At 37.8% G+C, this 27,971-nt stretch overlaps 1 protein-coding gene across 3 annotated transcripts; it reads left to right on the top strand.

Annotated features, from left to right (window-relative positions):
* Nucleotides 1-521: 521 nt before the first annotated feature.
* Nucleotides 522-27,945, top strand: PREPL (prolyl endopeptidase like; the record flags this gene model as incomplete). 3 transcript variants are annotated; one of them, XM_084235033.1, is made up of 14 exons in its annotated part: nt 522-740; nt 8,283-8,405; nt 9,154-9,220; nt 9,876-10,082; nt 11,251-11,386; nt 13,076-13,292; nt 13,910-14,095; nt 18,802-18,999; nt 20,287-20,462; nt 21,592-21,808; nt 25,610-25,759; nt 26,103-26,226; nt 27,402-27,475; nt 27,856-27,945. In XM_084235033.1, the coding sequence occupies 14 exons, from the start codon at nt 522-524 to the stop codon at nt 27,943-27,945; spliced, it is 2,184 nt and encodes a 727-aa protein (XP_084091159.1). The 3 variants fall into 3 exon arrangements, with proteins under 3 accessions (XP_084091159.1, XP_084091160.1, XP_084091161.1); XM_084235034.1 differs by lacking the exon at nt 13,910-14,095; XM_084235035.1 differs by lacking the exon at nt 18,802-18,999.
* Nucleotides 27,946-27,971: the final 26 nt, after the last annotated feature.

The following is a 27,971-nucleotide window of genomic DNA, read 5'->3' as shown; positions in this document are numbered from 1 at the left end:
GTTATTAGATTTTTCCACTTTATTCTCCATTTATATACCAAAGATATGTTCTGATATATGTATGATCAAAGCCAATTTACCTTTTAAAACCCTCAGAGTTCCTGAGATATTCCCATAAAGTCTATGTACTTATTTGCATTTTTTGTTTCTGTTTGTTTTGTTTGTGTGTTTTTGTTTTGTTGTTTGTTTTGGTTTTTGGGTTTTCTTTTTAGTTTGCCCTTAATGTGTACCAGAATCAGTGTGGCATAATTTGAGGCTGATAGGATTAACTTTACAAATGAGACCTTTAAGTCACATCTGTCAAGAAGTATGATTTAAAGGAAACTAACTTGTAGAAGTTTTCAAATACTTTTAACCTGAGTTATCTACTATCTGTGCAGTTACACATAACCTGAAAGGTTCATGGCCCTGAAGGGGAGGGACAAGAACTGCGGATCTTAGATGCTCTGAGAACCCACTATTATAGAAACATACCTACGTGCTGGCATCCCCAAGGGGACCATAAACCAGGGACTTATATTATGCAGCAGAAGAGCAAATTATTTCTCCAAGCTTTGAAATATAGTATTCCTCACCTTGGGAAATGCATGCAGAAACAGCATGTGAATCACTGTAACTTCGCTGATCATTATTACAATAGAATAAAGTTGAAAAAATATCACCTAACCAAGTGTCTACAGAATAAACCCAAGATATCAGAGTTAGCAAGAAACATCCCAAGTCGGAGCTTCTCATGTAAGGTATGGACTGTTTAAGTTAACCTTTTATAAGTCATTAAGAATAATTTTAGTTTAAAAATAAAGAATGGATAGGATATGAGTTACTAATTTTCTCATAATTGTAGTTTGATTTTTAAAATGTTTAGACCAGTTTTCCATAGTTAAATATTAGTATAAAAATATGTATCCATATATATTTATAGAACTAATGTGATATATTAAAATGTAGATTTATAAAAATTGATTCACCTTTAGGAATTCCTTAGTGTGCCTTCCAGTGTAATGCAGAGTATAATTCAGCTTTCTAAAATTCCTAAAATATCATATTAACTCTTAGTAAAATCTAAGAAGATGCTAATTATTTTATGAATCCCAAATTAATAAACTTAAGTAAGTTCTGGTATGTTACTTTTATGTAAAAGCAATTTTAAAAGGACTTGGATTTTGACCACTTGGGTCCTTCAGAAAGATGATTTCAGGTATTATACTTTGACCAGACCCCAAACTGTGGGCTTGATCTCATCCTGGACGACCCAATTGCACATATATGTAAAATGACCACACTTCCCAATTTGCCTGGAACAATTCCAGTCTCCACCTGTTGCCCCTATCAGTGTATCTTGGTTAGAATGATAAATTAAATTCTGTGTTCCCCTACTTACTTAAGGTTAAGTTATCTATTTATGCTGTTGTCTCTTTGATACACCTCCCCTACTTAATACTTGTTATGTTCCTTACATTCCTTAAATTATGTTTGGAGATGATACTTTTGCAATATTTTAGTATATTTTGTTTAATATTTTCAGTTATTGGTTTCCTTGTTGCATACCGATTTTTCTGTTACTCTATTTTGGGTTCCTTATATTTTATTGTGGTAAAATATGCATAACATAAAATTAGCTATTTTAGTAAATTCAGTGGCATTAATTATATTCACAGTATTCTACACTAAAACCACCATCAGCTCCCCAAAATGCACCCATTAAACAATAACTCCACACTCCTGTCTTTCTTGAGCCTTGGTAACCTTTAACTTTCTATCTCTATGAATTTGTCAATTCTAGATAACTGTTATAAATGGAATCATGTAATATCTTTTTGCATTTGTGGCATATATCAGAACTTCATTCCTTTTTATGGCTAAATAATATTCCTTTATACATATATGTCACATTTTGTTTATCCATTCATCTGTCATGGACACTTATGCAGCATTTTCTATTTTAAAAATAGGTTAACTTAAGATTTTATTACTCACTTCTTCTGGTTTTATTTAATTTTTGCTCTTCTCTTTTATTTGTTGTATGGGGTTTTTTTTTTGGAGGGGGAGGGCAGTTTGCTTTTAACTTTTATCTCTTGGTCACTAACTTTTACTCTTTACATTTCAATCTTTCAAATTAATTTTCTTTTTATAATGCCTTAGTTTAGCACTTTTTTGTCTACTCAAATTCTTTATGTCTTTTATTTTTACGTTCTATTGTGGGCATAGCTTTATCCCACTTTAGAATAAATTTAAAAATTTTATCTACTACATAAATTTAGGCCTTTAGATCATTTTATTTTGCATTGTATTTAGAACATTTTGTCATCTTATACTTCTGTCCTAAGTCTTCGCTTATAAATAGTAGGCAGGGATTACCATCAGCATGACAGCTGTGAGATTAACTCATACTCTAAATAGGAGGCTATTTTTCCCTGTCCATTTGTTCCTGAAGCAGTTTTTCAATTCTCTTTCATAGATTTTTGTCACCTAGAAACTTTGACCTGACTCAGGAGCTCTTTTAGTAATTATTTTCCCCAATAAAGTGTTTTTACAGCCATACTTTCTGTGAGATAGGATAGGATCTGAAAGTGGTGTCTGTCCCTTATGATCCTTGGGACCTGGGAAAACTGTGAAGAGACCTGTAGACAAAAATGCACTTTCCCTCTTTCATTCAGCATCTGTTCGCTTCCCGCTTTGTTTGCTTATGGGTACAATAAATTAGTAAAAGAATAAGTATCTGGGCAAAATAAAATATATTTGCTTAGCTGACCATAGACCTGAGAGATACAATAGGGGAGGAAGGGGGAGGAGAGTCAGAACAGGATCGTAAAGGGCACAAGGTTCTGTAGTGATGGATCGTAGGTGCTATGGTAGTGGGACAACCATGGGACTATACATAAGGGGAGAAATCAAATACTATGCAAAAATTAATAAAGGTGTAAGAAAATGAATCAGTTAATTAATTTTAAAAGATGCATAGAAAAAGTATTTGTTTAAAGACCTTTTTATATCCATTAATTAAAGAAAAGACAGGAGGACAGCATAGGAGAACAGGAGAGGTTGCCTAAAGAACAGGATTTTCCCTGGCAAAGAGTAGACATGGGGAGGTTGGAGTTTGGTTTTGGACATATTTTAACCACTATTAGACATCCAAGTAGAAAGTTGAGTAGTCAGTTGAATATATACGTTAAACTTGTTCAAAGGAGTGTTCAGACTAGAGATAGAAATTTAGGAGTCGCCAGTTTGTAACTGCCACCGTTTAAGGTGATGATCATATATGAAATGACTAAAGGAATTAGTGCAGGCTATAAATAAAGAAATGCTTCCGGGGGCCTCCCCGGTGGCACAGCGGTTGAGCACTGGGCTGCGAAGCTGCCCGCAGTCTCTGCAGCGCTGGTTCAATCCCCGGCCGCTGGCAAGGGTTGCACATGGCACGCAGACCTCTCCTGCTGCCCGCTACTTTCCTCAGCAGTGTACTTCTTTGGTCTGCCTCTTCTGTTCCCCGCTCTGGCTCTGGTGAATTCTCTCACCCTCCTGCGCTTCTGACTGTACCCCGGTGCTTGTGTGGATAAATAAATAAATCTTAAACAAGCAAAAAAAAGAAATGGTTCAGCCCCTGTTGATGGTAAGAAGCCAGGGACTTAAGCAGGAACCAGCCAAAGAGGCTGAGAAGGAAGTGACAATGAAACAGGAAAACAATGAGAATGGGGTGCCCTGCAAGCCACAAAAGAAAAGTCTTTTTAGGAGGAGGCAGTGATTTGTTTTAATGAAGTAGGTCAAGCAGTACGAATATTGAGAGTTAACTTACCGTACTTTGCAATGCAGAGACCATCAGTGACCTTGTGAAGAGAAGTCACAATGAGAAGGGCAAAAATCTTACTGGGATCAAGAGAATAGGGGTGGGAGGAAATGGCGGCTGGGGCCATAAAAAGCCATTACTTCCCTTCACTTAACAATCGCTTTTGAGAAATAAGAAGCACATATAAGCAGAATGGTTTTGGAGTGTTTCATAAATGTTAAATAAGATTCATACTATTATGACTGTACTTCAGGTAGTTTAATTACAAAGTTAGTATGGTCCTTGTGTGAAACAACATAAAAACTATTTATTGGGCCTCCCTGGTGGTGTAATGTGTTAAGACGATCCCCGACCAGCGAGCTACCCACATGGCACAGCAGACCTCTCCTGTCTCACCCGCTGCTCCCCTCAGCAGTGTATTTCAGTCAGTTGGCCTGTTCTGTTACCCACTCTATCTCTGGTGAATCCTCTCACTCCCACACCTCTGGCCTATACCCCAGTTCTTGTATGCATAAATAAATAAATATTTAAAAGGAAAAAAAGAAACCATTTATCAAGGAAGTTCTCTCTGTTCCTAATTTAAGGTTTTATCATTTTTTAAATAAATGTGTTACTTTGTATTTTTTCTGCATTAGTTGAAATTACTCTAAAATTTATCTCCTCTATTTGTGTTATGTTACATTGATAGAATTTTCTAATATCAAACCATCCTTTTATTCTTGAGCTAAATCCTAATTGATCACATGGGAGTTTATTGTTATTACTCTCATTGTTTTTGTTTTGTGCTTTTAAAAATATACATTGATTTAAACAATTGGCATATAAGAAGATTATCTGTTACTTGAAGATTCAAGAATGCTAACTTGGGCCTCCACTGCCCGCAGCCTCTGCAACGCTGGTTCTATCCCCGGCCACTGGCGAGGGTCCCACATGGCGTGCAGACCTCTCCTGCCATGCCCACTGCTCCCCTCAGCGGTGTACTTCGTCAGTCTGCCTGTTCTGCTCCCCGCTCTGGCTCTGGTGAATTCTGTCACCCTCCCGCGCTTCTGACTGTACCCAGTGCTTGTATAAATAAGTGGATAAATCTTTAAAAAAAAAAAAATGCTAACTTAAAAAGCATATGGGTTTGGTGTCTCCTTTAAGAAAGGAACACTTACCAATTTGGTTTCTTTAGTAATTACTGATTTATACAGCATCTGTATATTGTGAATCAGTTTGGTAATTCATTTATTTTCCATTTTATCTGTGTTTTCAAATGTGTTGGCATGAAGATACCTGCACTAACTCTGTAACTATGCCACTTTTTCATTCCTACTATTTTTGTCTCTTTTTCCTTGATCAGTTTTGCTATATTTCTTTTTTGTAAATATGTTAAAGAGCTAAAGTTTTGTTGTTTCTTTTTAGTTTCTTTGTACCAATTTTATTGAAACATTGATTTTATTTCCATTCTTTTAATTCCATTAAGTTTACTCTTCCCCTTTTATGTCTTCTTAAATTGAAATGCTCTGTGTTGCACTATAAGGAGATACATAGTATGAAGAGAAACATAATGTCAGCTTTGCCACCATTAATGATGCTAAGTTCGATAATTTTGGTTAAGTAACTGCTAGTTCTTCCCATTATTAAAAGGACTTAATTCCCTTTGCAATTACTGATGTCGTAGTTACTCAGCTCATTTCACTTAAATGAATTCAACAGCCATTGAAGACCTTCAATCAGTTGTTGCACTGGGGGGTGCTAATGACTTTCTACATTTCTTTCTCCATTATTAGCTGGTATTCTATTTTGTTTGTTGTTGTTTTTCAAATTATTGCTTATGAATTTTTATTTTTTCAGGGTGCTCTAATTAAAGATAGTCATTATTCTTTTTGATGCTCAAGTTGTCCCAAATGCAGCTAGTGAAACCCCTTTAAAATTACACTTGTGTTATTTTGACACATCTCCATTAATCTTCCTTTCTGGCACAAGGTGGCCTAAGCCTACTTTGAACTCTCCTGGTCCAGACTTGGAACTAACCATTTAATAACAGTACCATCCAAAAAGCTGCCCAGGGCCTCCCTGGTGGCGCAAGGGGTTGAGCACAGCACTGTGAAGCAATCCGCAGCCTCTGCAGCACAAGTTCAGTCCCCAGCCAGGGAGCAACCCACATATGCAACAGACCTCTCCTGGCTCACCCTCTGCTCCCCTCAGCAGTGTATTTCAGTCAGTCTGCCTGTTCTGTTCCCCACTCTGTCTCTGGTGAATCCTCTCACCCCCACATCTCTGGCCTGCACCCCAACTCTTGTATGCATAAATAAATAAATTAATAGCCACCTAGTGCCTTTCAGCTGTACCATTTTTCTGTGAAGAGGTCAACATCTTTGCCATAATAAAGTTTACATCTTTCATTCTCCTATTTTACAAGTTTTGTTAAAATGGTTTAGTGATAGGTCACCTGGAATGTGGGAACAAGTACTTCTTTTTTTTCCCACAAAGGTATGATGGTATAGATGTAACTTTCTTAAAATTTAAAGTTAAAGCTCTCCTTACCTCAGGAATATACCCTTGAAACAAATATACTATTAAAACATTAAGTTACTTAAATAAAATGGTTAGATTTAACCCTGATGATAACACTAGCTGCATTGAAATGGAAGCTTAAAATACTGCATGGGTTTTGTTGGGACAGAACAAAAACCAAAACAACTTAGAGTATATTATGTATATTACATAAAATCTCAGTTTCCCGGTGAATGATTTCTCCCAAAGAATTATTTACAAAGTGTTTGAATTCTGCCTCCATCTTTTTAAGGCAGTAAAAAATTCTATTGCTTTAGATACGTTCAGTTAATTTGGATTTTTGACACAGAAAAAAGTTAATTACAAATGTAAAATAAATTTGATGTAAGAGGCTAGTTTTTGCACCCAGCTCTGTTGCCTTTAACTGCGTATCAACCATGATTCTCAGTAAGAAAGGATATTTGAAAGTGCCAGAGTCCAGCTCCCTGATTAGAATGTACTAAGAGCTGCAAAGAAAGTACTCTTTCTTCATAGCTATCCAAACCTACTTCAACAATTCTAGTAAGAATTACAAACACGTAAGCATATATATGGAAATGAAAAGGCAGACTCTCTTGCCAAATTAGAGTTTCAGGGTAGATTTCTAGTGATCTGATTTATATTTGGGGTGCTATTAGAGAATTATTAATATAGAAATTTTGTCTCATTACTCTAAAGAACAAACCTAGGTTTGATAGAAATATTCTAAAATGAACATACATGTGCCTCCAATATTTGAATTTCAAAAATTAGCCGTACTGCTTGTATGATTGAAGGAGTAACTGAAGGGTTTGACTCTAACACAAAGCATAAGGTATTTCAAAAAGGAAAAACTGTGAAAATGATTATTTTTCCTTTTAATTTGTTTTGCTGATTTTTCTCTTAACATTCTTATTTTGTTTAATTTATAAACTCTTTGTAATATAAACTATATTCATAGCTTATATTCGCCTTACTGGTGTTGGTAAAGTATCATGGACACTTGTGCAATAAATAATTACCAGCTGTCGAAGGGCCTTACCCAGGGCTTAGCAGCACTCTAGCAAAATCACCATACAGTTGTCATCTTTGGCCGAGAGCTGATGTTGAAAATCTTGACTAGAATTCATTTGCTTAAATAAGGGAAATTGATTTATTGATTTATTGAATATCTTTTTTTAATTTGACAACTGAGGTTCTGCCTTATCCAAATTTTAATAATTCATAAGATATTTATGTGCTGATCAAAAATCAGCATATCCCAATAAGATACTGCGTATTTATTTAGCATCCAGGTGTATGGATACTCACGCTCATTTATTTTTCATTCTTTTTCCTTTTTCTTCCTTTTATAAGGTAAATATGCTATAGTTTTCCTAAAACTGAATGAGAAGCTCTGTTTTACAAAGCATTCATTTACCTTTTGATCTAACAGACATTCCTGTTTGGCAGATTCCTTAGCCCTGCAAGAGAAGAAAGTTATAAAGTAGGATAAATTTCTTAAATCCTGTTGTGAATAAAATAGTCAACATTTATCAGGAAAGATAACATCTTCCTCTCCCTGTGATGTCTCCCTCCTTTTAGGAAGTAATTTTAGTTTATAAAACTCAGTAAAATTTTTTTCCTACCTCTCACACCTGACTATTTAAATATGTGACCATTCATAGGATTTCATTTTCTGCTTAATATATAAACTTTTCCCATGGTATTTCTGAACATTGTCCAGTATGTCTTAATATTTCTGCATCTTGAAGACTTATCCACTTAACCATTCATGTGTCCACCTTACTTTGTTTACAGTTTTAAAAGAAATAGAGATCATTTGTTGAGATTAAGAAACATACCTAAGAACTCTGAGATATCTGTTATTTTATTAGTATAGACCTAACATTGTAGTACTCACCTGAAGGAAATAAAAATTACAAAGCAAAGATTTCTTTTCCCTTAGTTTGAAATATTGTCATGGAAATAAAACTTTTTCCAGGATTTTTTGCCTGTTAAACAAGAAAAGGAAAAATCCCTTTCAGAAAACATGGATGCATTTGAAAAAGTGAGAACAAGATTAGAAACACAACCACAAGAAGAATACGAAATCATCAATGCAGAGGTAGGATATCATATGCTTTGTTTTGTTTCAGGAATTCTAGATTCAAATTATGCCATTAACTAGCAGATAATAAATGTGTCATGAGCTATGTGAATTCCTATCAATCAAATACATTTAATTTGTGGATATTAGACAAGAGCACTATTCATATATTGTAATATTCTCTCAATCTCAAAGTGTCTATATCTGTCACCCCACAGAGTATATATGATTCTTTGTTTAAAATATAGTCAAGATCACGAACAGTTAATGGTGACAGCAAATAATCTCAGAAAGTTAGTTACTGGATTTTCAGGCTAGCCTGAGACACAGTTTTCCTCATCTATAGCACTTGGATTATTAACAAAGGGAAGATGTGACTGTATTACTAAATGATCTGCTCTAATTTTTTAAATTAATGTTGTGGGGAAGAACTAAATTTCTCTTAATGGAATTCCACTATAGAGATGTCAGATGTTCCCAAAGTCTATTAAAGTGGTTTGCTTGCATTTATGTATTAGAAACTCATCCAGTGATTTGTGAACATAAGGAAACCATATCTTTAACCACTATGTTGTAAAAAAATAATATATTTTCCATTTTTATGTGCTCATTTATATACAGCAACAGGTCTGCTTTTTATAAAAGATATCATTTCTTCTTCACCTTAAAGAGTCAGACCGTTAAACAGTTAAGCTAAATCATATTTAAATTACTAAGTAAATAATTATTGCTATTATTATTAAAAGACTATTCTTTTTATTGTCAGATTAAACATGGTGGTTTCGTTTATTATCAAGAAGGTTGCTGCCTGGTTCGTTCCAAAGATGAAGAAGGTACACCAGTTTTTCTTTTTAATACACCATCATTTTTCAGATTTCAAGTATTTCACAGGCATTTTGATGTTAATTTCTCAAAGGCATAAAAATATCTTTTTAAGATTAGTTTAGAATTTTTTCAAAATTCAGACAGTGTATTTCTTATATAAACAGCAGAAGGAAGAGTAGTTAAAGGGATCAATTTCCCATGGTCTTTATCTGGACACCAAAAGATGATGCTGAAACACAAGGGGTTGATTTTTTTTTCAATGATTAGTTTTTAATATCTATGTTTGTGTAAGATAAAACTACACTCAAAGCTTTGGCAGGGAAAATGGAGGTGGGAGTCCGCATTTTATAGTATCTCTATCCCAGGTACTATTATACTTTACATAAATTATTCAATGTCATTTACATTCTCATTCTTCTGTATAAAAACTAGATTATAATAATAGCAAATAATATCACATAGGTTTTATTGATGCATAGAATGATATTGAGTCGCATAGGATATTAAATAATGCCAATTTCTGTACCCATCAAACTGTCATCAATGCCAAAGGAAGGTTATAGCCTTTTATAAAAGGGGAATGGTAATTTAACACATTGAAATACAATTTTTAAAAATTTTAAGTATATCTTCTGGAGTTATTTCTTTCATTTTTCTGTGCAGCAGACAATGATAATTATGAAGTGTTATTCAATTTGGAGGAACTTAAATTAGACCAGCCCTTCATTGATTGTATCAGAGTTGCTCCTGATGAGAAATATGTGGCTGCCAAGATAAGAACTGAAGATTCTGAAGCATCTACCTGTATAGTTGTGAAGCTCAGTGATCAGCCTGTAATGGAAGCTTCCTTCCCAAATGTGTCCAGCTTCGGTAAGCCCCAACTAAAATAGTTTTCTTTGTTGAAAAGGCAATAGTAAGAGCATTGTCTGCACTTATAAACATCTGTAATTCCCCATATGAATGAATGAGAAGATGGGTACCTGATCCATTTATCCCTGTGAGCTCTGTACCTTCCTATGTACCTCTTATGCAAGAGACCCTTTCTCCTGTAAACATATATCATCATCCAAGTTGTACAACAGATTTTACTATATCAGTTAAGTCTTTACTAATTATTACTTAGAATACAAATTTTTGTATATAAATTGTATATTCATATTTTATTCAGCTTTAAGCTTTGGTATGAATTTTTTTTCACATTTCACATTGTATGTCAAACTGTTGCAACACATTGCCCAAGGTCATGACCAAGGAATCTTGAACTTACTAAACTAAATTATTCATCAATAAAAGTTGTGGCATTATTACTAATAGAACCAACTTATAATTTTATCCTTTGTCATTGAATGGTACAAATGTTCGTACTTTATCTTCCCTTTTCATTTTCTGCCATAATTTCCCCCAGTATTTTAATAGCTAAAAGCTTCTGCAATGAATTGAGATTATTATACTCTAATTGGTTCTAAGACATATATTTTCTACATGTAATCTTTACAGTCAGGCTGCACATTACATAATGATGTCTTACAGCCACTGTCAGCCAGGTGGCAGTCGTGATTGTGATTGTGTGAAATGTCTACTGACAGCTTCTGGTAAGATCAAGAAAATACCAGCAATAAAATATATTGGTAGTTTAAGGTAATCTGTGGCTTAAAGGGAGACAGAAAATTGAGGCATGAGAGGAAATGATCTAGTATTTCCTGAGACTTAAAGTTCAAAGTTGTAGATTTAAACATAATTCATCTGAAAACAAATGTGACTTTACCAAAATCTTTCCTAAATATTGAACATTCAACTCTTATTTAGAAACCTGAAATAGGTAACTACTTGGAAACTTGGTATTGCTATATTTTTTCCTCTGGAGAGCTCTCTGGCAATTACAGAACATGAGCTACAGTGGGACTTCTGTTAGATTTAGATTTCCAGGATAAACCTGCCTTTCTTTGTCTTTGACACTCCCAATTAGAAAATGCATTGTACCTTTTTTTTTAACTATAAGTAGGTGGCTATGTATAATTCATTAATTACTTTCTCTCAGAATGGGTAAAAGATGAAGAAGAGGAAGATGTTTTATTCTACACCTTCCAGAGGAATCTTCGCTGTCATGATGTGTATCGAGCCACTTTTGGTGATAACAAACGTAATGAACGTTTCTACACAGAAAAAGACCCAAGGTACTAGAATCATGCAATTAAATTTTTTCTCCAGTTATCTAATATGTTGCTTTGGGATGGAACATTAACGTGACAGCATAATCATTACTCATAATCTTTTATTGTTTGGATTCAAAATTGAAGTCTGATTGTGTTCACACTCTAAAGTGAATACAAATATATAGCTTGTGGATTCTGAGTACCATATAAGCAGCCTCAAATCTAAAGGGATGGACCAAAACAGAAAATCAGAGTACTTGAAGAGAAAATGAAGTAAAGGTCTCCAAGAGCTTGTAAAACACAGAGCTGCTTCCTGCTGCATTTGCTTCAATCCCCAAGTCTCACTTTTCTGTTCTTACAAGAAAAGTTCACCAAAATTATGTCATAATCCCTTTGCCTATACCCCTGTTGGCCCAGTTTTGTTTTGTGTTTTGGGTAACCTGATTTTGAAAAAGGTATTGTTATACATATGGCTAAAAAGACCCCTGACCAGCCAGGTTCTTCATCTACTTTATTTACTACTTTACCACATTTGACTGATCAGAGCTAGTGTTTTATTTTGATAGTAGAGTGCCTCTGAAAAGCATGTTCAAGGAAAATGCCAGCTATGCTATTTTTAAGGATTGGTGCATTGTGAATATTAATTCGTCTCTTTTCAAATAGTTCCAGAGTATTGCATTTACACATTCTAAGAAGAGCAATATTGTATAGTTTCTAACTGGAAGAATCTTGACAGAATTAGGAGACCTGATTTTTTAAGTCACTAAAAAACAACCCCTTTGCAACATTGCCCCCCCAAAAAGGTACTAGTACAGTCATTGTAGAATTTACAGTGGTTCTACTACCAAAGGCCATAGGTCACTGGAAGTCTGAGAAGTCACTAAAACCAACTTGGTCACTGAAAGCTCTGGGACTCCAAATCCCAAAGATCCCAATGGGGCAGCTCAGAGTAACCTCAAATGTACTGAGCTGCACCAAATGTCTAAATTTTGAAATTTCAAAATTACAACTTCTTTTAGAAATTAGTCTATTAAAATGCAGAAACAGTTAAAGAATTATCTGAAACATACACTATTAGTAAGCAAAAGCCCTACATCTTCTATGCTTCATCTACTGCTCTTGGTAGAAACTAAATCCTCTTGTGGGAAGTAGACTTAGCCCAGAATGATCTCTTCTGTGTGGCAAATGGTTCTAGTCTTATTTCTTCCAGATTGTTTGATTTATCTTAAACAAGCCCTTTCTTGTTGAGTTTCTGTCTGCTCGGGAGTGCTGGACCTGCGTGCTTTAGGATCACATGATGATACTGATGTATTGATTCCAAATGTCTTCCGTGACTACTTCCAACTTTGTTCTTCCTCAGAATTGCTTTGGTTATTTGATGTGTTTTGTGGTTCTATCCAAATTTAGGGTGTTTTTTTCTGTTTCTGTGAAAAGTGGTATTGAAATCTTGACAGGGATTGCATTCTCTGTCTTTATTTTCTTTCATCAAAGTCTTTTAGTTTTTAGTGTACAGATCTTTTCTCTTCTTGATAAAATTTATTTGAGTTTATTTTTCTGATGTTATTTTAATGGGTTTGTTTTCTTTGTTTCTTTTTTCAGTAACTCATTGTTAGTGTAGAGAAATGCAGCTGTATGTTGATTTTATATCTTGCAACATTAATGAGGTAGCATGCTTTTGAAATTTACTGGATTTCTCCTCTCTCTCTCCAGCTATTTTGTTTTCCTTTATCTTACAAAAGACAGCCGTTTCCTCACCATAAATATCATGAATAAGACCACTTCTGAAGTGTGGTTGATAGATGGCTTAAGTCCTTGGGACCCACCAGTGCTTATTCAGAAGCGAATACATGGAGTACTTTACTACATCGAACACAGAGATGATGAGTTATATATTCTCACTAATGTTGGTGAGCCCACAGAATTCAAGGTAATCCTGGACTCTCCTGGACTCTCCCCATTTGGACTGTTAAAAGCATACTTCCATCAGTAATATTTCCTACTCTGAGAATGAATTGTTTTGTAGGCTTTTGGCAAAGTGTAGAAATTGCTGCTACCTTTCCATGCATAACCTTTCCCACTTTTCTTCCTATAGTGATAATGCCTCTACATGTTTTAATTATGGCTAAAAAGGCTAGTATATGCAACATACTCTATGTCGATTCTATCACTTATCAAAGCCAAACTTAGTGGCTTAAAAGAACAAACTTTTCAACTTATAAACTCTTGATTTTGTACATTTGGGCTGATCTCAGCTAGACGGTTCTGCTGGGCTAATGCATCCACAGTCCGTTGGCTGGCAGTGCCTTGTGCAAATGTCTGTTGGTTGGCTGCCGACTAAGCATGAGGCCATGCTGTCTCACCACCTACAGCCAGACTGAGCTCATTCACACAGTGATGGTGGTACTGCTGCCCTGATGCAGCTATTTCCTTCAGCTCATCATTAAACTCTGAGGACAACTGCAATGTGGTTGTAGTGTTTTCATTTCTGGATGTTGTCATCATTGAGTTTTGTTACCTAGATCTCTCCTAACTTGTTCTATACAGCTCATGAGAACAGCAGCCGATACCCCTGCTATTATGAATTGGGATTTATTTTTCACAATGAAGAGAAATACGAAAGTCGTAGACTTGGACATGTTTAAGGATCATTGTGTTCTATTCCTGAAGCACAGCAATCTGCTTTATGTTAATGTGATTGGTCTGGCTGATGATTCAGTTCGGTCTCTAAAGGTATGTTTAATTTTCAAAGACAATACTGTTAATCAAAATACATGTAGTTTAGGGCCTCCCCGGTGACACAGTGGTTTGGGCACAGCTGGTTGGGCGCAGTGCTGTGAAGTTGTCCGCAGCCTCTGCAGCACGGGTTCAATTCTCCTCCAGCCAGGGAGATACCCACATGGCATGGCAGACCTCTCCTATCTCACCAATTGCTCCACTCAGCAGTGTTTTCGGTCCGTCTGCCTGTTCTGCTCCCCACTCTCTGGTGAATCCTCTCACCCTCCCACACTTCTGGCCAGTACCCAGTTCTTGTATGCATAAATAAATAAATCTTTTTTAAAAAAGTGACACTTAAAAAAAAACAATTTTCCCATTAAAAAAAAAAAACACATGTAGTTTAGCTTAGCAGAACATCAAATCTAGAATAATAGCAATATACTTTTTTTAAAAGGAATGTAACTTAGATGGAATTTAGCATGCAGTATCTTTATCAGGTAGAGGAGGTTTATTTTAGAATTACATAGCAGACCTTACTTTTAATGCATTTTACTTAATGTTATACTGTCATGTAGTATGAATTTCAGAAATAGAGTTCAGTGCCATGTTATTTCTCTTTTCATCTATCTCAACATATCACATATCTCTACAACTTTTTTTTTTTTTTATAGAGGCATGTTTTTTATTTATTTATTTTATTTGTTTGTTTGTTTTGTTTATACATGCACTGGGTACAGTCAGAAGCGCGGGAGGGTGAGAGAATTCACCAGAGCCAGAGTGGGGAGCAGAGCAGGCAGAAGGACCGAAGTACACTGCTGAAGGGAGCAGCGGGCGGCAGGAGAGGTCTGCGCGCCATGTGGGATCCTCCGCCAGTGGCCGGGGAGCAGCCGGGGATCGAACCGGCACCGCAGAGGCCGCGGGCAGCTTCGCAACCCAGCGCTCAACCACTGCGCCACCAGGGAAGCCCTCTCTACAACTTTAGATGCAGTACACAGGCCAACTTGGCAGCGGGTGCCTTACCCCTGGCAGCTGCTCCATCCACACCCACAATGGGGACAGTAGTCATGCCCACTATTTCCATCACTGCACGATTGTGTCTACATCATCTCTCTGCCAATTTTCTCACTTGCCAGGGATCGGAAGGGGGATGAAATTGGGTTTCTTTCAATAAGGGGGTGGGCAGTGATCTCCACGGCAACACAAGCTGTGAGGTGGCACCTTGGCCTGGCAGGCTGACTTGCTGATACTGATGTTGCTCCTTGGAACATAATCTGCCTCTACAAGTGAACTTGCTCAAATGGGTGAACGGTAACCTTATTGCCCAGTTATGTACAGTTAACATGTGAGTTAAGGTGACAGCAGTAAAGGAAGTGAAAAGGCTTTCATTTTACTTGATATAGAAAGAGCTGTGTCATTTAATCAGCAAACTTTTCTAGCTGCAGTATTGTCACAGTTTCTGTTAAAGGCAATTCCAGTAAATTCACTGGAAATTTATTGGACTTTTATGTGCCAAACACTGTCCTGAGCACTCTGGAGTAGAAAAATGGCAAAACAAAATACCTGGATTTATGCATTTTATCATGAGATTAGACTAGTATACAAAGAATCAGTGTAAGGTGGGTTTACATAAGTGGTGTCAAAAACATGAAATGTGCTGTGGAACCCAAAGTAGAAGAGGACCCATGAAAAAATTTTGTGGGAGAAGTAGAATATGAGATGAACCAACTAAGTAGGATATTGATGGGTAGGGAGGGGAATGGTATTCGAGGATGAGGAAGTACATCAAATAAAGCTCTAAACTAAAAAATTTCAGAACATGTTCAGGAAACTACTAATTTCATTCCACTGAAGAGGGGAACTTTTGAAGCTTGGGAGTATGGGAATAATTTGAGGGGTCAGGCTATAATTCACCATATTATCTGACAGCCATATAAGGGTACACTGAAGCAAGAAGAGATAGGGGGCCAGAAGATTCGTTTTGAGATTGTTAGAGTGGTTTACAGCAGAAATACCAGATACTCGCTAAAATCAAATTTAATGCCTGGTATCTAGAAGATTAGGTAGGTGTCCTACAACAAAAATGGTGATTTTACTCTAGCAATTTCTTTACTGCCTTCTACCAGATTCAAAGTGCTTCTTTTGCTTCTTGTTCCTGCTGCAGTCTGTATGAATTAGGAATCGGAAAGAATTTGTAATCCCTAGCAATGCATTTATTACAACAAAATTCCATGAGTAGGAAATTAGGATTGTCATGAGAGTTTACTCTGCTACATAAGATTAAACTTCTTAGTAAATGTGACTATTTGTATTTTTTGTAAGTAAAAAGGTAAGCCTTAATTTCCATCGTCTTAACTTCCATTAGAACAAACAAGTCTTTAATTTATTCTTTGTCTCCTTGTGCTCTGGCCCTCCCGAAGCTGGAGTTCTGTTATACCTTGTACAATAGTCTGAGTCATCACATGGGATCAAATACTGTTTCATGTACCAGATACTGCTTAAAAGAAAATATTACAGATCGGAGCCTTTTCATGAACTAGATAATATAGATAACACCGATTAATATGCATAGACAGTGCTGTACACAATGGACAAGCTCTTTAAGCCCGACTGTGAGTGGATTATAAAGTATTTCTGTGCATAACATCTGCCCAGTAGGCATGTAACTAAAAGGTCTTTTTTAACTTAATCATGGAAATGTATAATCCTTAATATACTTTCCTTCTATTCTTAATCACCATGTCATCAGTATTTCCTAGTAATATTTTCTTCAGAAAAAAGGTGGCGATATTTTAATTGGTTCTGAAATTTAACTTTAGCAAATTGGAAATTTTTGCTTTGCGCTAATAACATCAGTTAATTTGGAGGGGCCTGCCTCCTTGGGCAGTTTTCTTGCAGCATGTGTGTCTGAATCATTTCAGTGAAAGGACGGTGGTTTGCCTGTAGAGTGTTCAAGCTGAACTTGTCCAGTATCTAAGGACTATCTGCATAGCAGCTGGCCAACATAATGTTACCACAGCCTATCTCCGTAGGAAATGTGGCTTAAGATATCCTTGAGATAGTTAATACTTATATCTGCATCAGCTGGACAAAGTCCATAGCTTTAGAACAGATTTTTTATGATTAAACCTTTAACCTTGGTTCCACTAGTTTAAAGAACATACTCAAAAATTTCTCTATTTATTGGAACTACTTGGTCAAAAACAAAGACAGCTTACTAGGTGATCATATGGAAACTGTTTAAAGCCTCACCAAAGAGCAGAGAAGCATATTCCTCTGTAGGCTGAAGGATCTTCTAAATCTGAGGCCTGATTACCAGCTTAGCACCAGTGCTTTATCCTTTTTTTCCCCTCAGTCTCAATTAGCTCACTTCAATTATGCTACCAGATTTCCCAACTTTCATGTACACATTTCAGTAGACAAATTATCCTTGAAAATAATTCTCGGCCTCCCTGGTGGCACAGCGGGTTGAGCACAACGCTGTGAAGCTGTCTGCAGCCTCTGCAGTGCGGGTTCAATTCCCACCTGGCACAGCAGACCTCTCCTGCCTTGCCCACTGCTCCCTCAGCAGTGTCTTTGGTCCATCTGCCTGTTCTGCTCCCCGCTGTCTCTGTGTCTCTGGTGAATTCTCTCACCCTCCCGCACCTCTGACTGTACCCCATTTCTTGTATAAATAAATCTTTAAAAAAAAAAAAAAAGAATTCTCAATCTGAGGAGAATAAAGTGGGATCTCTAATGAGTGTGAATGTGTATCCTTATTAGTGCTTCTGGAAAATACATTTGTTAGATGTATGCTATGCTCTGAGAACATAGCTTGCTGGCTGTAGTTTCCATGGGTTGAACAAGTGGGTTCTTTATGCGCACATCCCCCACCAGTCCTTTCGAAGCAGTGCCCACCAGTGACATGGCTGTGCCAAGACCTCTGATTTTCTAAGGAATTTGCTCTTTCTACAATTACTCAGGAAAAGAAAGGCAATTTTCTTTTAATGTTCTGACTCTTGGTACCATTTCTTACACTCTGTCAGCCTGCTTACCGGAGTTCTTTAAAAGGTATAAGAGTGATGTTAGCGGAAGGCTTGAAGCTGGACCCTGCTGCTCTGAGAGAATAAATTTTGATTCCTTTCCTTTCTTCTTAAAGTTAAGAATCTTAATCATAATAGCTATGAGTCTCTCAGAGTGGATGTGCTGGGAAAGGTTTTGTTCTGCACAATGGTTAGCCTGGGAGCTAAAGTTAGAAACAAATTGTAAATGCTTTAGGGCTGCTGAGGCAGTTTGTAGCCCTGGAATAATAACTGTCATCACTGGCTGTCTAGGCAGCAGGGTAAGGGCTGGTGGGTAAATTATTAAAAGCACATGTGAAAGATTTCATATTTTGTGAGAACAGAGATCTTGGAGATGTCACTGGGGTCTGAAATTACAATTTGATTTGCTCTTATTCTGAACCATTTTGCTATTTTGTTGTCTGGGTATATACTCCAAAATAAACTTTTTTATTAAGGGAGATTTCTTTTAAATCCAGAAGTATAAACTATTTTCCTTTCATTTTTCCTTACTTTATGGATCATTAATGTAGAATTTTGGGTTTTTTACTTGAAATATCTTTTGCTGTGCTGAATTCATCCTTAAATGTTAGAATGGGTAGAAGCAAACTTGATGTCCACATCATCTTGTTTGGAGCAGACTCACAAATTTAATTAATGATATTTTCTCTTTCGTTTCTTTAGCTCCCTCCTTGGGCCTGTGGATTCATACTGGATACAAATTCGGACCCAAAGAACTGCCCCTTTCAGCTTTGCTCGCCCATTCGTCCCCCAAAATATTATACATATAAATTTGCAGAAGGCAAACTGTTTGAGGAAACTGGTCATGAAGACCCAATCACAAAGACTAGTCGTGTCTTACGTATAGAAGCCAAAAGCAAGGTAAGCTTTCGTGACCTCAGCTATTAGGCGTCATTTACTGAGAGCATACCACTTGTCAAGCATGGTGCAGTTGTTGGGATTACACCAGTTTTATCAGTGCTATAATTTACCCCAGATGGGAAGATCATTGAAGCTCAGTTCTTCATGAGCCCAGGGATTCTTTACAAATTAGGGAAAAGGGAAGCAACTGCTCTTTGGAAGCTGCTCTATCTAACTTTCCACAGACATTTTTGCACAACTAATGAGGTTTGGAATCAAGCTAATCACGACTTGCTACCATTCTTACCACTTCCTTCTAAGATGTTTTCAACCAGCAGGTTTTTCTCTGATTATTAAATTATGGTTGGGTTTGGGGGTGAGGGGAGTAGAAGTAGCAGGAAGGGGAAAAGACAAAGTATTTCACAGACATCGATCTACATCATTTTACAAGCATAAACCTTCCTGAGAAGTGAACATTTAATTACACTGTCGTAACAAATTGAGTATGATAAAAATATGAGAACCAGAGTTTCTCCTCTTTTGACAGCACTGGTGCCCCCAAGTGATACTTTCAAAATGAGAATGAAAAATAGCTTTGGTTATATTATTCTCCTTAGGTAAATGTATGCTGCTCATTAATTCCTACAGCTTCACCCTTTTTCTGTGAAAGGGAGATCAGAAATAGTTCATATTACCTTGTGTCTGCCCAGAGAATGCCTAGCTTCAGGCTGTCGGAATCAATGTATGTGAACTACACTGCAGAACAGTTAGCAGCCCTAAAAGTAATGCAGGGGTTAAAATTTATAGAACATTCTTAGGCCATTTTTAAACAGTACAAGAGGTCCTAATGGTTGGGAATTTTGACTAAAGAGAACAGAAAATTGTTAAGACTTCTTTAGTCGGTATATTTGTAAATATTCAAAGATGAGAAATGCCAGTATCTAGCCCTAAATTCAGAAAAAATGCTGTGTTAGTGTATCTGACCTGGACAGGTATATTTTGGCTTGTCCTAAAAGAAAAAAGTTGCAGTAGTGAGTAGTGTAGAACTTGTTAAAATCCATTTTACCATCAGAAAAAACTGTATTTAATAAATTGTTTTCAAGTCAGAATCCTGCTCCTCTTTTCTACTCAATATTATAGGTGAGCAAAGTAGCTGACAATAAGGACCATGATGTATCTTTAGAGGCCTTAATTCTTTTCATCTTAGTGAAGTTTGTGATCAATGTCAATATGCAGTGCATAAAATTGGGGATCGTACTGGTTTTTTCAAGGCTCTTATTTGCATGCATTGTAATAATTCATTTCCAGGATGGAAAATCAGTGCCAATGACCATTTTCCACAAAACGGATTCTGAGGACTTGCAAAAGAAGCCTCTCCTGGTACACGTATATGGAGCTTATGGAATGGATTTGAAAATGAATTTCAGGCCTGAAAGGCGGGTATTGGTGGACGATGGATGGATCCTGGCATATTGCCATGTTCGGTGAGTCAGCACAGTTTACCTGCTAGGGCACTGACAGAGGGCCAGAATAACAGTAAATCAGGGAGCAAATGTTTATTTTCTTCTTTTTTTTCTTGAATGTATGTATTCCTAAATCTGCCTCTCATTGTGGGCTGGTTCAATAACAGATTGGTTCATCCAAAAAGCAAGAAGGTAGATTTTTAGGATTTTGTGCCAGATTTTTAGGATTTTTAGAATAGATATATACCAGCCTTTGTACTTAACACCATTATTTCCATTTAATTATTCTGAGTTGATATTTTTCTAAAATAACCTCTTAAACTGCTTTTTTCTGCCCTAAGTTCCCTTATTTTAGCTGTTCTCAAGACACATGTATTTCTGCTTAAAATTCTTTACACCCTCCCCCCACCCTTGCCATCTTCATTATAAAACGCAGATTCCCCTGTATAGTAGTTAGCAGCTTAGTCATCTGGCTAATCTCTGCAAGAGTGAGATCTGTTGCCATCACTCCCCAAATACGTGTCACTCTGCAACCACACACACTCCACATCCAGCCTTGCTCTATTCCCCCCAGAGGCCATGCTCTCCCCTCTGTGCCCTTGTACATGCTGTGTCTCGGTGCTCTCCTTTTCTTTGCCCTTCTAGAAACACGTATTCCTTCGGACTCAACTTGGATATCATATGTGTTCCTTACTCATATATCCTTCACCTGGCAGGTGGATGTTCTTTCCTCTGCTTCTGCATTGCTTAAAAACACTTGGATTATGGCAGCAACCACATTGCTTGGTGGCTGTTTTCTTTCACAGAATTTATTGATTATACTTTTATAACCAAGCACAATGCCCGGCAAATAGTAAGCAGGCATTCAAAATATAGTTGTTGAATCAATTTTTATTCATCTCTATCAAGAGATGACAAACTTTCTCTCCTCAGAGCAAAACAGTAAACATTTTCGGCTTTACAGGCCACATGTGGTCTCAGTTGCATGTTTCTGATTGGTTAATTTTCTTCCTCCCACAATTTAAAAATGTTAAAACCGTTTTCAGCTTCAGGTACATATAAAAACAGGCCTGTAGACTGTTTACTGACCCTGAACTGTATCATTAATACTTTTCTTCCCACTAAAAATTTTTTTGCCCTTTAATTTCAGGGGTGGTGGTGAGTTAGGCCTCCAGTGGCACGCTGATGGCCGTCTAACTAAAAAACTCAATGGCCTTGCTGACTTAGAGGCTTGCATTAAGACGCTTCATGGCCAAGGCTTTTCTCAGCCAAGTCTAACAACCCTGACTGCTTTCAGTGCTGGAGGGGTGCTTGTGGGAGCATTGTGTAATTCTAATCCAGAACTCCTGAGAGCTGTGACTTTGGAGGTGAGTATTCTCTTTTTATTGTTTACGGAATGGGGAAGTATGAAGCCATAGGCTGCTCTAAAGAAGAAAAAAATCTCTATTGCAGTTGTACCATAGCACAGGAATGTAACAAAACTTAAATTTTAAACACAGAATTATAGCTCTGCAAGGACTTCTAAAGTTACTTGGAAGTTACTACTGGCCATTTACTTATTCTTCCCTGACAATGTTCTTTATTAATTTTATGGATTTCCAATAAAGGACATCAATGGCTATTCCCATTGATCCCTTTTTACTTGTAACCCTGGTGGCACAGCGGTTGAGTGCTGGGTTGCGAGGCTGCCTGCAGCCTCTGCAGCGCCAGTTCAATCCCTGGCCACCGGCGAGGGGCCCACCAAAAAAAAAAAAAAAGAATTTTTTGAATTTGTGGAAAAGAGAGAAAAGATTATTTGACTCACTGGTTGTGGGCGGTCAGGCAGTGACTCTAGAATGAATGAAATCCTTTACTCCCCATCAACATTTCAGTGCTGGATATAAGGGCTCTCTATTTTAGATATTCCATTCTTAATGTTCTTTAGAAATAGTTTTTCTGTGCTTTAATTAACATATCTTGCCCTGTTCTGAATTACGAAGTTGTATCATAGCATATTATACTTCCAGCATTCACATGCTTCCTGGTGAAATACTCAAAAACATAATGACTAAGGGGCCTCCCTTGGTGGCACAGTGCTTGAGCGCTGGGCTGCGAGGCTGCCCACAACCTCTGCAGCACCTGTTTTTTCCCCGGCCTCTGGCGAGGGTCCCACAAAAAAAAAGTAATGACTAAGATAGAGGAAATTATTTTTAGGTTTTTATTTTGATGCTGGAGGATATATTTTGTTGACTTGTAATAAATAAACAAGTGTTCAATAATCCTGATCTGTAGATCTGTCTTTTGGGGTTTTTTTTCGTTTTTGTTTTTTTGTTTGTTTTTTTTGTTTGTTTGTTTTAAGATTTATTTATTTATTTATACGAGTACTGGGTACAGTCAGAAGCGCGGGAAGGTGAGAGAATTCACAAGAGTCAGAGCAGGGAGCAGAGCAGGCAGAAGGACCAAAGTACACTGCTGAGGGGAGCAGCGGACGTGGCAGGAGAGGTCTGCACGCCATGTGGGACCCTCCGGTGGCCGGGGAGCAGCCGGGGATCGAACCGGTGCTGCAGAGGTTGCGGGCAGCTTCGCAACCCAGTGCTCAACTGCTGCGCCACTGGGGGGGCCTGTAGATCTGTTTTTTGAATAGGAATACTAAGTATGGGTGAGGGTGGAGGGAAACTATTCACAAAGATTGATAATGGTAGAATCTTTATAATATGAAAAAATTCAACTAACTTGATTTTTAGAAATCTGGAAATAATCAGAAATGTGTATTGAAGGATATTTATCCTATGTTGTTTATAATAGTAATGAGTTGAAGTCAGCCTAAATATCTAACAATAGAGGATTCATCTGTCAAAGTTCTTAACTAGAAGCACAAAAAAAACAAAAAAACAAAAAAAAACCCAGCTCTAGGTAGTAAGGGGATATCCTACAAGGTTTTGGGTGAGTGAGGGTTTAAAACCAGCCAAAAATGTGTTCAAAATGTAGCATGAAGCTGGCCCAGGGAAACCATCACTACTACCACTGTTGGGCACCTGTTGCCTCACACTGCAAGTCCGGCTTCTAGAAACTAGACATAACTGTGGAGCGCTTGTGGTTCCTCATTCTTTGAATCCCTAACTTCCCATTCAGAGTTTGGAGCACAGTATGTCTGGTTGGTAGACCGAAGTCACATGGATGCACTGGTGCTGCAGGGATGACTAGGGCCCTGGCATTTGGCAGCTCTACAGTGAGAAGCAGGCTCTGTCTCATAAGGTTAGGGATACTCTGATGCAGAAAACGAGTTCAGCTGCTAGGCAGCCAAAAAGAATTACATTATACATGGTTAATGTCAGAGAAAGAAAGCTGAACAGCATGTTAACAAAAAGCTGTAAGGCCAAGTGAAAAAAGCAGCTGTCATTTTATTAAATACTTAATGCTGGTTATATGCTGATGAATGATTTTCTCTTCTTTTATCTAGAGATATTTTCCAGATATTTTCTTCAATTAGCATTTATTACATTTTTTAAATGTATAATGTCCAACTGATGAAGAATTTGTTGAGTTTTTAAAAGTTTTACTGGGCCTCCCCGGTGGCGCAGCGGTTGAGCGCTGGGTTGCGAGGCCGCCCGCGGCCTCTGCGGCGCCGGTTCGATCCCCGGCTGCTCCCCGGCCACCAGAGGAGGGTCCCACATGGCGCGCAGACCTCTCCTGCCGCCCGCTGCTCCCCTCAGCAGTGTGCTTCGGTCCTTCTGCCTGCTCTGCTCCCCGCTCTGGCTCTGGTGAATTCTCTCACCCTCCCGCGCTTCTGACTGTACCCAGTGCATGTATAAAACAAAAACAAACAAACAAATAAATAAATAAAAACATGCCTCTATTAAAAAATAAATAAATAAAAGTTTTACTAAGTAACATGAAATCTGCCATCTTATCTATTTTGAAGCATTTAGTTCAAAATGGGCAGTAGTATTAGCTACGTTACTCCTCAGCCAGACTCCAGAACTCTTCATTTTCAGAACTGAAATTCTATACCATGAAATAGCAACTCCCCAACTTGCCCTTCCCCAGCCCCTGGGAACCACTATTCTATTTTTCTGTCTCTATGGATAAGTTACCTCCTAGAAAATGGAATCAACGCTCTTATTTGTTTTATAACTTATTTTACTTAGATAATGTCTTCAAGGTCCATCAGTGTTTTAGCATGTGTCAGAATTTCCTTTTAAAGATGAATAATAGTCCATTGTATTACTGTGATATTTTGCTTCTCCATTCATCCATTGATACACATGGGTTGCTTTCACTTTTGGCTATTGGGAATATTGCTGCTATAAATGTAGGTATAGTTTTCAAAACCCTGCTTTTAATTTCTGGGCATATACCTAGGGATAGAATGGCTGAATCATATGGTGATTCTAAGTTTAATATTTTTGAGAAACCTGCACACCGTGTACACCATTTTACACTCCACCAACAGTGCACTGCAGTTCCAGTTTCTCCACATCCTTGTAAACACTTGATTTTTTTTCTTATAGTAGCCATACTAAAGAGTGTGAAGTGGTGGCATGAACTACTTTCATATTATGTATATACACACATATATATTCATATGTGTAAATAAAGAACAGCAAACTAAAAATAAAAAAATTGGGAAATCAGAAGCCCAACCCTTTCTTTTTTTTTTTTTTTTTTTTTTTTTTTTGATAGAGGCATGCTTTATTTATTTGTTTGCTGGTTTGTTTGTTTGTTTTGTTTATACATGCACTGGGTACAGTCAGAAGCACGGGAGGGTGAGAGAATTCACCAGAGCCAGAGCGGGGAGCAGAGCAGACAGAAGGACCGAAGTACACTGCTGAGGGGAGCAGCGGGCGGCAGGAGAGGTCTGCGCACCATGTGGGACCCTCCTCCAGTGGCCGGGGAGCAGCCGGGGATCGAACCGGCGCCGCAGAGGCTGCGGGCAGCTTCGCAACCCAGCGCTCAACCGCTGCGCCACCCGGGAGGCCCCCAACCCTTTCTTTTTATATAAATGTCATTTAAGGAGTCTGATATACCTTAAAAGCAAGCTATAAATCACAGGCCCCTGTTACCAGGAATTCACATGGCTTCCTGACTTTGTTCTCTCTTGTGAGCATGTGTATTCATAAAGTATACTTTTCTGAAACTCATTTTACCAACTTTTTCCTCAAAGTTTAAGTTTGACTTTTTTGTTTTAGGCACCTTTCTTGGATGTCCTCAACACCATGATGGATACTACACTGCCTCTGACAGTAGAAGAATTAGAAGAATGGGGGAATCCTTCTTCTGATGAAAAACACAAGAACTACATAAAACGTTACTGTCCCTATCAAAATATTAAACCTCAGGTAGTGAAAAGCTGTTTTGCTGTATTATTGTCAAGTGATAGAAAAGATAATCAGAATGATACTTACCTGGATTTAGTAGGACTTTAGATTGTTTCTGCTTAGAAAACCCAAATGCCTTTAAGCACCACCTCTCCTCATACTCCTTTTGCGTTTCATTTTAGTGGCTCACCAGGGTAGGCTAGATAAGGCCATGGTCTCTCTAGTCAAAAAAAGAGTATTTCAGGTAGTAAGCAGTCTAGTACTCTGATGCTATAACAACCTAGCAGTTGTTTTTTGTCACCTGTAAGGCAGAAAGTGACAATAAGGAATAATATAAATTCTGTGTATATCTGTTGTCTTACAGCATTATCCTTCGATTCACATCACAGCTTATGAAAATGATGAACGTGTACCTCTAAAAGGAATTGTGAACTATACTGACAAACTGAAGGAAGCCGTCGCAGAACATGCTAAGGATGCTGGTGAAGGTATAAGACCATCTAGAGGCAGGGAATTAGCTAAGTGGACTAGTACCTTCAGCATACAGCTCAGTGTAACATTTTATGCTCCAGACCAATCACATGCCCGTAATTTAGGGCAACTGTTTTTTTCACCCATGTTGACAGCCCACTTGAAGGATGTATAATAATTATAGCTTCCTCACCTCTCCTAAATGAGAGTATTATCCTAAACCGCTGAATTATATACCGTGTTGTAAACCAATGTTACCTCCATTTTTAAAAAAAAGACAATATTAAGATAAGGTAGGCCAGGGGACCTTCCTGGTGGCCTAGGGGTTAAGTCTCAGTGCTAGAACCACTATAGCCTAAAATCGATCCCCAACCAGGGAGCTAACCCACATGGTGCAGCAGACCTCTCTTGTCTTGCCCACCACTCCCCTCAGCAGTGTATTTCAGTAGATCCACCTGTTCTGCTCCCCACTTTCACAGGTGAAGCCTCAGCCCTGCACCTCTGGCATGTACCCCCTGCTCTGCTATGTAAAAATAAATAATCTTTAAAAAAAATAATAAAAAATAAGGTAGGCCAGACAGAAAAAGTAAATTGAAAAATCAAATATGCCTTGGAGATGTATTATGATACAATCATTCATTTATTTAGCAATATTAATCAAGCCATTATTCTTGGGAATCTCTAACAGAATTTGATGTTTTTGTTCTGGAACTTCAGTGCCCAAATGATCTGATTTAATTTAATCTAGATCTTTCAGTTTCATTAGCCAAGAACTCTTACCTTTTTTCCTCGCCCTGACATGCCAAGGCCTTCTGGGCTCATGGGTGGGAGGGACCCACATACAAGCTTTCAAATAGTTGCTTTGTAATCAGTTTCTTGTCTCATTCTCACCCAGCGCTGTAGTTAGTGTTTCCAGGTCACAAGACTACCGGGTTCCACAGGCCCAAATGGCTCCCTGCTATGTCACCACCTTTTTCGCTTGGCCCTACAGACTTCCATGCAACTTCCTTATTTCTGGCCCTCCTCCTGCTTTCCCTGTCTCAGAAATTTATCTTCTGCTGCTTGCCCCAGGCACTCTCTTTGATGGTGGCGGTGGTTTTTGCCTATATTTTAATAGAGTGGAAGGAGAGGGGAGAAGTGGGTCTCAATTAGCCAAAAGCCTTCTGATGGTTTCATATGTTAACTCTTTCAGGCTATCAGGCCCCCAATATTGTTTTAGATGTTCAGCCTGGAGGCAATCATGTAATTGAGGATTCTCACAAAAAGGTACGTATCAAGCCTCTCTCAGGCAACAGATACCCCAGGCAGAGAAGTGTAGTGCTCCACGCTCCATGTTTCAGTGGTTGCGACAGGATTTATGACAGCTAATTCCCAGCAGCAGGTCTGAGGCTGAGACCCAACGGGGGTGGGAGGAACACTGAGTCAGTTGAGAGAAAAGGCTCTCTGTACTTGAAAATTGAGCTTTGTTACAGAAAGTAATTGAAAATTTTTGGGAACCTTCTGCCTGTCCCAAATAAAAGTTCTCTTGCCACAAATGGCTGGCTTCACAGTTAAGTAAAGATTGATAGGCAGAGAGAGACAGAAACATTGGGCTTTTACCACAAAGACCTTCTGTCTAAAATTTTTTTTTAACATGTTTCTTTTAGATTACAGCCCAAATTAAATTCCTGTATGAGGAACTTGGACTTGACAGCACCAGTGTTTTCGAGAATCTTAAGAAATATTTAAAATTCTGAAATGCTGCATTCAAGAGGAATTAGAA

This window comes from Talpa europaea (genome assembly GCF_964194135.1).
Source record: "Talpa europaea genome assembly, chromosome: 6".
Taxonomy (NCBI): domain Eukaryota; kingdom Metazoa; phylum Chordata; class Mammalia; order Eulipotyphla; family Talpidae; genus Talpa; species Talpa europaea.
Note: the sequence above shows the minus strand (reverse complement) of the source record. Positions and strands in the feature narration are given on the sequence as shown.